The 12,674-nt window shown below is 44.7% G+C and overlaps 1 protein-coding gene across 2 annotated transcripts in view; it reads right to left on the bottom strand.

The window, feature by feature from the left end:
- The window catches only part of LOC115588282 (rho GTPase-activating protein 20-like), a 61,719-nt gene that overhangs the window by 33,025 nt on the left and 16,020 nt on the right, over window positions 1–12,674 (bottom strand). The window contains exon 1 of one of the 2 annotated variants that reach the window (XM_030428768.1): window positions 2,395–2,710. The exons of the other annotated variant lie outside the window; for it this stretch is intronic. Coding sequence (XP_030284628.1) covers window positions 2,395–2,472 — 78 coding nt within the window. The 5' untranslated portion in view covers window positions 2,473–2,710. Of the gene's footprint in view, window positions 1–2,394; window positions 2,711–12,674 lie in introns of those variants that run through there. 2 annotated transcript variants of the gene reach the window in all.

The following is a 12,674-nucleotide window of genomic DNA, read 5'->3' as shown; positions in this document are numbered from 1 at the left end:
CATAAAAACAACACATTGTTAAACACTGCTATCAGGACTGCACGACGTAGTTAAAACGTTCATACTGTGACAGATATTGCGATATCTTGAATAAGTGGGAATGACCATTTTTTACATCATAATTCAAATTTTTAATTAAAAAAAAAAAAAAAAACAACTCATGATGATGTGACGTCTGTCTGGATCTGCACCGAAACCAAAATGCCTCCACCCGGAGAACAAGTTCTGTAGGCCAGGACATCTGCGCAGCACCACAGCACTTGTTATAATCATAACGCTGTTTTCAGCCCTGATTGCCATGATTCTGTTCAGACTTGTCGCGTAGCCACGAAATCGCCTTGACAACAATCCCATCACATTTCGGGTCAGCTTAAGTGGGTTTGTGGAAAGTGCCGCTGGTTTAGATTAGGATGAGGTTTCCATCCGTCTCAAATAAGACACTGACCCAGTTGAGTCAAAAGCCAGAAATGAAGATAAATCATAAATGAAATAGATAGTACTTGTTGTGAAATCAGGGCCCAAAGGCGACAGTGACATCTGCAAGAGGACATGCTTGTTCCTGCCGCAGGTGTGAGACCCTTGTGACATTTTTTTTTTGTTTTTGTCTTCGGCTCACTCTGCAGCACAAACACATAAAACATACACAGTGTAGACATGCGCCCGTCATACATGTCATGCACAGCCCAAGGTGAAGACGTCTCAATAAACACCTGAACACAAACGCCTCCTGAGAGAGAGTGCATGCATGTGGAGTTTCTGCATGCCTAAACTCCACATGCATGCACTCTCTCAGCGCCATGCCCAGCTTTAGTTTTTCTCTCCTCTCCGTGGATGCCGCACCGCACTTCACAAACAAAAGGGGGGCCACAGCATCAACGTTTCGTGGACACACGGGGCAGATTTTCACCAACAAACACTCCCAGGGACGGAGGAGCTGCTGGACAGGCTTACAGAAACTTTCACGAAAAAAAAAAAACGAAAAACAAAACAAAACACACGACTAACTGCCTTCTGGTGCCAAAAGTGACGCAAGGTTTACCCCCAGAGCGGTGCTTGTAGTGCAGCAACCGCACTGATTCTGATTCACCTTTAGCTCAGTTTACAGGGGGAAAACAAAAATGGCTTGATTATTTTGTGCATCAAATCTCCTCAGTTTTCTTTTTTTATTTTTACAGATAAAGGAAAAACAATAAAAGGCATTTCAAGGCACAAAAAAGAAGGCCTGGTAGTATAAGAAAAGGTTTATCCGGGAGACAACACTGAGGTTGAATGTGTCAGTAATGTTGCAGCTGCCTCTTATTTCTAACTTCTGCTGTTTTCCGTCAGATCTGCCTTCACGGCTCACCTCCAGCCCGCTGAGAGGTGCAGTTACACTGTTCGAACACGCGCTGGGTGGGGGCGCTGTTCACTGCACTTTGACCGACCAGCCGCTGCAGATTCACCTCTCTTTATCTATCAGCGCCTATCAGTGTGTGAGGGACCAAAGCATGAGAGGGGGGGCACAATGCATAACTGTGACAATGCAGGCTGCATTTACATGAAAGTCCGAGATTAGGAGTCAAATTTAGAAATAAGGAGCTACTCAAAGATAACCGATGGCTCCGCAGTGGAGGAATCACTGACTCCACTGTCTGATGAACAAATAGTCACAATCAGCACATTATTCTGCTGTGTTACTTGGTGCCTTTTTCGACGCCCGAGCACTTCATTCTGGACAGCGCAGACGAACTGAGGGGAAGTGAAATCGAATGTCAAAATGGAGATTTCGGGCGTTTGTAAATGGTTGTTTAATCAAGTTTGGGTTTTAATGGAAAAGCCTCGAAAGCCACCCGGAGGCTGTCTCCATGTTTGTGAAAATACTCGAATTTAAAACTACTCCGCCAAGAATTCCAAACGAGCTCTCACCGAGCGAAATTCCTCAAGTAAGTAACCATCATGCAGAATCGCAGATAAATGATCGGAATTAAAGTCCGATGGAAAACCTTCAAATAACTGCCCGTTGATCAAAATACAGCCACGACAGAGTTGACAGCTCACACCGTCAGCCTCATCAGTACCCAGTCCGAACTGACCCCGACCTCAAGCACAACTGCAGCCTCACGAGAATAATAACACAAAGAACTCCAAAACTAATTGCTAGAAAATAATGCAATCAAAGCAAAACGGGAGAGATTTTTTATATAAAGAAACATAGTGGCCTCACGCCTGTAAACAGACACATCATACTGAGAAGGTACAGGACTGTGACTTGGGTTTACATCCCCTGAGAGAGTAATTGGAATATATTAATGTATCCCTGATGAGCGCACCGGGCATCTCAGTGCGTAAAAACGCACACCGTGTCCACATACATCCACCAGCACCGTCAGTCCTACACAGCAGCGTCTGCGGTACCTTTTTGTTGCTTTCTCCCGTCAGAGAGTCGGACCTGTTCTGTCCCATGGTCCCCTGCTGCGGTGACATGGTTTCCATCAAGACAAGTATAGATCCACGGGGCCGAGCGCACGGACAGCAGCCTATATTATTCCCATGACACGCGAGTAAGTCCGAAGTTTATCCGGCGGAGAGGAGGGCACGAGCCCGAGGACTATCCATGGTGGAGAGTGAGGAGCGGATCCGGACGGAGGACGAGGAGGTGAAGCCTGAGAGCTGCGGGCTCCTCTGTGTCTCTGCGTCTGAGCGCGGTTTGATCTGAGCGCGGACACTCCGCTCCGCCTCAGCTCACCCTCATGCTGCGAAGCCAGCGGTGACGAGACACAGTACTTCCGCTCTTGCTTTTCAAAATAAACAGTGCACGCTGCGTAAGGTTTGGTTTCGGTAATTTGAGTAGTTGCGAATTTGTAAGGAAATGTTCATCATTTCAGTGCAGTAACAACAAAAGCAACTCGTGCATCATTATTACAGTGGGCCTGTTTTTCAATGTCTACTTTGAAGGGGCTTATTGTCTTTGTTTATTTTGGGCTCATTTGATGCTCGCACCAAGAAATGATGCGTGTAAGGTAATTCCTTCAAAAATCACAAATATGAAGTAGATTCCATTGGAGGAGCTCTGGTAACAGAGAGCCTAGTGAGGACTTGGAGGCGAGTACACATGCACAGAAGGTGGGAGGTGGGGGGTCATTAGGGGCCAGGTTTACCCACCATGACTGCATTAAAATCCGTTTTATTGGCCAAGTCGGTTTGCATGAAGGTAGTCATCTTGGAAATTTGCTTCAAAATGTTGAGAGAAGAGGGATATTACAACTGACACTGTTACTATTCAGGAGAAGATCTTCTTATGACTGTATTGTACAGAGAACTAAGATAAATGTAGCCCCCAAAACACTTTTCTCAACTGTTCCCTTGTATAGTGCACTGTTTAACGTAATGTACAGTAAAATGTTTGATACTTTCTGTCAGATTTGTGTTAGATTGAGCTTTTTTTTGCATAAACACACATATAATTTGTAACTTTCTGGTCTCTTATCTGCTTTGTTTGTGTTGCTTTTCTTTTGACTTTAATCTGAGTTGATTTTTTTCTCGTTCTATTATGATTTTTTTAACCATAAATATATATTTTAAAAAACTTGATTTAATATTGCAGTTTAGTTGGGCGTGCTATTATATTCTCTATAGAAGTTGGATGCTGCAGTTGATTTTTGCCTCCTCAAAGGATGTTCGGTTTTTGCCCCGTGTCCATTTATTGTTTGTCGGCAGGTTAACATAAAAATGGCTGAATAGAATTTGTGTAAACTTGGATGGAGGAAGAGTCTCGGCCCAGAATAGACCCCACAAACCTTTGGTGCAGATCCGGACAAGGGGATGGATCAGGGAATTTTTTCCCCTCTCTCTTTAGCATTGTGAGATTGGGAATTGTTTAACAATTTCATTAATTTCTCAGACAATACTGCATGGATCTTGGGGATAGAAATCTGTCACATTTAGTTAAGTGTTATCTATGTGTTATCTATGAGTGAGTAAAAATGGATCTCTTGGTCCATCGGGGAGGCTGTAGTTTTTATTTCTGTTTGATTGTATACCTGATGCACATGAGTTTCACCTGTGAAATCGGGTTACCTGTCTCTAAGGGAATCTATTTTACACACGTACCTTCACCCTGTTCGGCAACTCACAGATGGAATTAGAAGATGGGAGCTAACCTCTACACTCTGGTCGTCCGTTTACTCCCTCTTTTATTTTGAAGGCAGAACTAACGTCCGGTCGTGTCCTGACTTAGTCTGCATGTCTTGACGCAGGTCATGCATCTGAAAGCATGCATTGGTTTAAACTCTAGAGCCTGTCTGAGCACCTACAAGTGTGTGTGTTTGTATTTAAAGGACCCATCATGTGTTTTCCATGTCTGGCAGTCAGTGCCTTATAGAAGGTGACTGTTCTTGTGCGACAGGAAGGCGGTTTGCAGAGGGTCCGGGCCAGGTGTAAGAATGTTCTCCCAGAGCCAAGAATAACATGACTGATGAGGAGGAATGTCCACAGTATTTTTTCTTTACGCAGGCATGACGCTTGACACGTTGGCCTAATAGCTGCAGCTACAGTATACCTCACTGTAGGATCACTGCCTGAGCTGGTGGGAGTGTTTGCTTTTAAAAGTCTGAAGGCAAGGAGAGCGCACCCCTCCATCAAAGCTGGAGGTAAACTGACTTGTTGACCAGGCATACAGAGATTGAGCCTGTGGGATTAAATGTCTGTGTTACAGTTACTTTTTTTTTTTTTTTTTTTTTTTAATGTTATAAAGATACCAGGGAGTGGACAAAAAAAAAGAAACGAAAGAAAATGTGTTATGTGTTTGTGTACTATCCTTTAAACGGACAAGCCAACCCGTTATAACAGAGACATGAGTTTGTGTTTCTGCCACTGCAAAAAACGGTCCAATTCTTAAAGGGCCAGTTCTGCCAAAAATGAAAACTCGGTCATTATCTCTTCCCTCCCGCGCACGCTTGACAATGAAGTGGATGGGGACGACGTATGCAAACAACTGAAAAAAAATCAAACCTAATGGCTCCATACAGCTCGTTCAGAGTCTCTGAAAGCCCCCAGACTCCACACTGAACTGAAAAGTTGTACTTTGCATCCTCAACGCACCGCCAAGCTCCTGCTCCCACGCCAGACAGGGTGTGCATCGCCTTTAGCTTAGCAGCTACATTGAAGATATTTGCTTAAAGAATGTCTTTTTATTTCAAGAAATTCAATCAAAACTTATTATTATATCATTATACTATTATTACATGTATTTTAAAATTGTTTACATTCTAAAACAAGCCCTCAGATACTTCAGTTGTTTAGCAGCTGCTGTTTTGCTGTGAAGCTCCAGAAATGTTTTGTGGACTACGAAACTTCACCTGACTTTCCGACATTTTTTCGATTACTGGGTGAACTTTTCCTTTAAAAAGTGTCTACCTGACAGAATGACACTGCAGCCTGTTGTCGGCCATTGTCTCCTCTGCACAAACACAAAGTCATGCAACAATTGTTCCATCTTATCTGTCTCCTGAACGGCCACATGCAAAGAGCGATAAGAACATTGATAGCGCCCGGCCGTCTCCTTTGATCAGGTAACAAGCTGCATGGAACAACAGCCGGGGCACACTGTCGACTTCTGTCTGGAGAACGCCTTCAGCTCTCAATGCACAAACAAATGTGTCCGTTCTCTCCGCAGCTAAATCACCCTTTCATCAGAGGTCCTGTGCGGCCAAGTCGTATTTGTTCCTGAACCTAAACTGCGCTTCATGTTCCCTTCTTTTAGGGGTTAAATGACTGCTTTTGTTTCCCGCTGTTTGTCAGGAGTAGCCTGTCTGGAGAGATCCAAGGCAAAAAAGCGAGACTAAGTTGAGGGTGTGTCAGAAATGTGGTTGGAAACGCCACTGGTTGACCACGACTGCCAGTGCGCTGCGCTGTTTTGTTTCTGCCTCCTCATTGTTCCACTGTGTCACTGGAAGACGCCGGGTCGCAGCAGTAAAAAGTGTTTTTTTCTCTCTCGGTATCCATGGCAAAAGCAACACATCTCTCTCTGATAAGTTAAACACGCAGGTTTTTATTCAGACCGAGAAAAACCCAAAGTGGGTCACCCACCTCGCTGTCAGACGGCAGCCAAGCACTCCAAGATTCTCCTGGTGCCTGAGCCGAGCTCGGCCAGACGCTTCAGCTCAGGGACAAATGGGAATCTGCGCTAATGATTCTCCCCTCAAACGAAACAAAGAGAATCAATATGTGTCCCTGTGAATATCATCTGACATTTGCTTTGAAGTGAGTCTGAAAGAAAGGGAATGTCTCCGTCACGCCTGGGGAGTCAGGCTATTGAAAACCTGAGGACGAGGAGGGGATCGACTTGGACGGCAAACAGTTGATTCCAGAGGGAGAAAATGAGCTGGAGAGAGTCCAGAGCTGCACATGGAGGCTTTATTCCTGTCAGCGTAGGGTTAGGCTGTTAGGGGTTGCACTTTGCACTGTAAACACATGCACAAATTCACCTTCACATACACACACACACACACACTATACATAGCTGAATATGTATTTAAAGAGCACTCTATGCGTCCCCCTCTCCTAAAACAAACACACAGGGAGCTTGAGGTGAGGCCGCGAGGACTCGACGAGCAGTTTTAGGACCTCTAGTGGATAGATGGACAGATGGACGGAGGGACAGATGGAGTGAGTGTTGGATGTGTGACGGATGACGGAGATACTTCAGGCAGACAGGGAGTTGCTGTGACCCAAAACAGCTTCGACAACCCCAGGACGGACGCCCCCGCCCCACCTCCAACAACCACCGCTGCCGCCACCGCCGCTGCTGCTGCTGCTGCTGCTGCTGCTGCTGCTGCTGCTGCTACTTTAAGAAGCCAGACTTCCACGTTGCCTGCCAAAAATAAAGACCAACTGTTTCCTTTTTTTTTTTTTTTCCTTAGCAGCATATTCCAGAGGTTTTCTGGGTAGTGAATGTTTGAGGTATGGATCTACAAATTATGGAAAAAATGACATGTTGGTGGGAATTAATTTTCAATGCATTTTGCTGACCAGCAAAGCAGCAGAGAAACAATGTAAGTGCTGGTAATTGGCAGGTTTTTTTTTAAAAAAGTAGCATACAACTTGAGAATACATGGTAAGCACAGTGCACATCATGTTTACCTGTGTCTCTGATCTATATGCGTGAATCTGTAAAAATGTGTAAAGAAAAAGGCCAATAAATGTTCCAGCTTGTTGTTTCCAAACAACATATTTCTACTTTAATGACATATAATAACTCTTTAACAAGTACAGGTGGAATAATATGTCTTGGTTTATCTCACAGCCAACGTTCTGAGGTAATTCACTGTCCGCTAGTTTAGCTTCAGTGGCTTAACACAGCAGCACTTCAGAGGAGCAACACGGAACCACTTCCATTCAGGCTTGAACACCTAATTTTGTACCAGGGCACCTCGACCCAAAACTAAATTGATTCTGAAACTAGAAAATTGCCTCCAAGCTAGAACCAAAAGATAGCTGAAGTGGGTCGTTGGGCATTGTGCGACGCCCTCCATTTATGACACAGCCTTGATTACGATGGTTCCACTCATCACCAAGGTACCAAGGTTCTTGAGTGGAACCGGTTCGAGACCCATCGTTAAAAAGTGCTAATAAACTGTGGGTTCACACAGCCTCCATCCAGGGGATTTTGATTGCTGGTGTAGTGAGAATGTATAAATATGACAGCTTTGGAGCTCCACCTAACATGCTCCAAAGCATCTTCTCCCCCGAAAGCAGAGACATCAAACCGATCACCCTCGATCAAAGCCTCCGATCCCCCTAAATGTTAAAGTAGTGTTAGTTACTAGTAGTTGTTGAGCATTAATCTAATCAGTAACTATGAATTTTAAATTGTAATCCACTATTTGCCACTGAAAAATCCCATTACTGTACACCCTAATGGTGAGTTACGGCCTCCTGCCCGGCACAGGGCAGGCCACTATCATCCGTCTTCTGAAAGCATTACAAATGATCATAACAAAAACATCACTCATATGATTGTTTACTGATCCGCCACTACAATCGTGAAGGTTTGTTAAAGTTTTTGGCTACTGAAATGACCTGATTAATGTTCGGAAAAAATTTGGGGTTGTGATTAAGACAGACCGACGTTGACTCACTGGACATAAACTGTGGTAAGGCCGGCGGCTACCACAACTTTTTCCCTGAAAACGTTCTGCTGTGCTGCAACAAAGTCTCCCTGCCTCGACTTGGCCTCTCCGAGATACAAGTCATTATTCACGCGACCGCAAAATGTCAGGAGCCCGTTAATGGAGCGAAGTGTTTGAACGGTAGAACAATGCTGTCATTTTCTGATGAAGACAGTCTTCAGAAGGCCTTTATTAAAACCCTAACCCTTCGTGGTTGAGAAAAGACTGCACAAAGCCCTTTCACTGTTCGGCCGGTTTATTTCCAGTGCAAAATGGTTTACACACAACATGTAAAGCGCTTTGAATTGCTAACATTTACAGTTTGACTCTGCATTAAGGAGGAGCCCTTTACGAAAAGTGAAAGCGAAGATGTTCTCATGTCCTCATGATCACGGGCCCATCCTCTGTTTACTCCTCGGAGATTTACGGATCCGTCCTTTAAAGCCTCTAAGACAAACACCAGGGTTAGTTACACACTGAGAGGAGGCGGAAATGAAGCACCGCTCTCCTCCACAGCCAGCGCGTCTCCGTCTCTCTCGGTTCGTGTAAACATTGTGGCGCGGAGAGGCCGAGGCGGATCAGGCCGTGGAGACGTGTGGAGCAGACAGACGGAGGCAGCCTGGGTGAAGCAGACTGAGACAAAGCCTGCGGTGAGAGGCAGTGACTCAGGTGGAGGAGAGGGAGGGAAGACATCTGAACAACACTGTGTTGGAGATGGAAATTGTGGGTTCGCCGGCCACTGCCTCTGCAGGACCTGGCTGTAGCAGCGTGACGTTTTCAGGTTGTTGTTGTTTTTTTTTTTCAAGCTGTTCAGATCAGCCGTCAGCCGGGTTCACATCACGTCAAGGCCACTTCAGAGCAGATAGTGTCCTGAGAGCTGTGAGATGTGCTAACCATCTGTCTCTTTACTTGTTTTGAGCCAAACTGGGAACATTTTCATTTCTCACAAAAAAATGACACCCGTGGCTCGATGATTACAATCGTGTAAGTTAAAAGCAGCTCGTTCATTGGACAGTTGATGTAATCTGTCATCCTCTGGGTTATTTCCAGTACTGTAATTTATCTGACTTTCTTTTTTTTCTGTTCTTCGGAGGTGCCTCGTGAAAAATGAGCTGGATGTGCAATTGTGACTACAAAACCCTTGTAATTTGTGTCACCACAATTGTTCTGTAGAAAGCATAATCGTGTCAGGGATCGCTTTCACTGAGACTGTTTTTCAAGAAAATGCGGGAAGTGTGATTTTCCTTTTAATCGCAGAGAGGTAGCAGCAAGGGGCCGGTGTGAGGGCCGAGTGTTGAGTACCGGCAGCACTTTGACATCACAGTCAGGGGTCTGTGCCTTGCATCCCACATGTTATTACCTTTAACTGTGCTTGTCTACCAATTCAGGTGGTACAGGTCAGAGAAAGTCATTTTATGGCAACAAAAATGTACTATGTGGTATCAATAGTATAAGTAAAAGTAAATTATACAGTCAAGTAGAAGAAAATGGAAACACTCAAAGTTAAGTCGTACCTCGGTATGGTAGGTTAGGGTACTTATTGTTCAGCACTTGAGTTAATATATGACTATATAACTTACATCCATAAATAAACGTAATTCACTTATATCATATTCATACCATAGCTCACTATACAAATGTGAACCCAAACCAGGATCTATTCCTAAAGCTGAACATAGAGTTTTGCTCCCTAAACCTAACCAAACTGCCGCCTTTCAACAATGTTGTCTTCTCTTTTTTTTTCCCTTGTTACCATGACAATGAGAGCCACCAGGCTGAGATGATAAAGGTCACCTGATAATGGTTCTGCTCCTCACAGAAAGTTCATGGGAAGGACCGGTCTATCGCCTGCACGCAACATTAAGTTTTGGCATTTGAACGTTTAAAATCCTGTCATTTGTTCTGAGATTGATGAAATTATGCACAGCCAACCATTTACATAGACACCATTTGTTCAATGGGAATAATATTCAATGCTGGGAGCACAAAGAATACATTTCTTTTCACATCCGTTCAGTTGGGGTGGAAGCAGAAATCTGAGAGACAGAACCTTGGCAGGTTAAACCCAAACCATGAGAGGTAAATGGAAACATACGTGATTTTGTGGTTTGGCTAAAGTGACCCTTTAAGATGCCACTTGGCCATCGTTCCCTCATACTTCTGTGCTTGTCCTGAGCTCCACCCGTCCGAGACAGACGAACAGTGAGACACACAGACAGACGGGCAGGCGAACCAGTCAGACAGACAGAGAGACAGCGAGAAGGACATCAGAGAAACAGACGGTCTGAGCCTTGCTGTTGGTCGGTTACATCTGCTCTCTTGTTGGGCACACACACACACACACACACACACACACACACACGCACACACACAGACCCCTCCTCCACCTTCCAGACCCCCTAACCCTGCTAATCTGATTAGTCTCCCTACAGAGCGAGGGATGCTTTTGACACACTGCAATGTGCGTGTTTGCGCTTCATGGTGCTTGTAGTTGTTGTTGTTGTTGCTGTTGTTGTTGTTGTTGTGACGTTGTCCTGAACATGTGCCACCGTGTGTTCTCAGCAGCATGCGGTCTGAGCTGTATGGTCGAGTTTCACTGTGTACGTTACCTTACAATACCTAAAAATACACACAACACCCACATGTAAACACAGATCCGCGACACAGATCCAGACGGTGCGCTGTATTTATTTACTTTAAGTTGCATTCTAAATGTTTATGCGATTCTCAGTTTGCCTTTTTTTTGTATTGTTTTTTTTTTATTATCATATTATATTATTTGTTCTACCAGGATGTTGTATACGAAGCTCTAAACATTGTTTTAATATGCACCAAATAAACATGCAATAACAAAACAAAAGCAACTGATTACATTTTGGACTCACCTCACTTCTGAGTCTTAGCGCCTTTATCAAAACATGCGTGTGCTGTGTGCGTGCGCGTGTGCGAAGGTGTGTGTGCTGAGACAAAACAGAAGTCATTTTCAGGATGCAGTGGGACAGGTTGAGTAGTTTCCTCGGGCCGGACAGTGGCTGTTTGGAGGCGGAGGTCAGAACAACTGAACGGGGGCCTCCACGTGAGAGCCACAGGGGTCGTGTGCGAGCCTCGGGAGTTTGGATCAACCAATCGAACAGCAAAGGAGCTATCGCCGGGATTATGACGGGCACACAGTGTTAGCAACGGGGTACAGGGCTTCAATAACATGTGACAGTCTGATTTCTAAAGACATATTTGTTCTGATTTCTAGAGAATGAATCAGATGTTCACATGAAGAGAACGTGTCTTAAGCTCACCACATTCCCCAGAAAGGTGAGCATTAGACAAAAGGTGTCCCTCTCCTCTGTGGCTAGTGCGTCTGGCTTTTCAAGATGTGCAAATGAGTGAGATATCTGCCATCTTAACTGATACTACCTGTCATGTTGAGGTAGACCCCGCCAATCTGGTGCTCCCAGCAGTTTGAAACCAACATTGTGAGTAGTGTCATGGAACTGGCCTTTACTGTAAGTGAGCTCCTTCAAAGCAGCCCATTAATCATTGCACGTTTATGTTACCATTAGTGATTATCATCCCCTCCTCCATTGCTGTGAATGAGCATCTGCAACATTAACGCCACGATCCAGATGTGAGAATAGGTTTTTAATTTGTCACTGAAGCTCATCTAAAGGTTCTCAGTTGCCTGCAGTGTCCGTAAGCATGTACTGGACCTACAGGTTTACAATCCTGCAGCTGACCCCCGTGACCCCATCAGCAAAACAATGACAGCTCTAAACAGAGGTCATCCTCTAATTATCCTTCCCCAAACAGGCATCAGTCACGTCTGACCTCCATAAAAGTCTGCGCAACCCCTTCATCAGCGCTGTGCAGCTATCCTTCCATCAACAACGCAAAAAGAATCCAACAAGCGGCTAAAAAAAGATAAAGAATCTCTGCAGTGTGACGCCAAAATGAGATTCCTGTCTCAGCCGTCAGAAAGCACAAAGATGGTTTTGATAAGCGTTTGATTGCAAAGTGCAGCTATTGGGATCCAGATTCAGGGTTCAAGAGCGGGTTCGTGAAGATCTGACGCTGGTTGGATGCTCTCTCTTGAATCTGAGATGGACAATGTGTTTGCATTCACTGACACACAGTGTGGCTGTGTGTGCGGAGCTGCTTCAGAGTTGTTGATGTAATCTCAGTGGATCATCGTGCCGCTGGGAAATGTTTGCATACATCTCTGACATTTCTAACTTAATTGGCCGAAGTTTTGAGGCGGAGAAAGTCGAGTCAGCATCCTAAAGTTTACTTTACGTGTTTTCATGAAAACAATCCCTTTGGGCGGCGACTCTGACAGGTCCACGCGGAGGTCGCCGTTAAATCATCCGACCTACATTCTTTCCCAAATTAAATGTGGTGACATTCGATCCTTGGACTGCACACAGGACAAAAATTAGTCACTGAAAGGAAAAATGATCACAGTTTACAGCTACAGAGAGCAGAGAAGATGCCAGAAAAAAAAAAAAAAAAAAAGAGAGAAGAGATTCCAATTTA

The sequence above is a fragment of the Sparus aurata genome, chromosome 9, assembly GCF_900880675.1.
Source record: "Sparus aurata chromosome 9, fSpaAur1.1, whole genome shotgun sequence".
Taxonomy (NCBI): Eukaryota; Metazoa; Chordata; class Actinopteri; order Spariformes; family Sparidae; genus Sparus; species Sparus aurata.
Note: the sequence above shows the minus strand (reverse complement) of the source record. Positions and strands in the feature narration are given on the sequence as shown.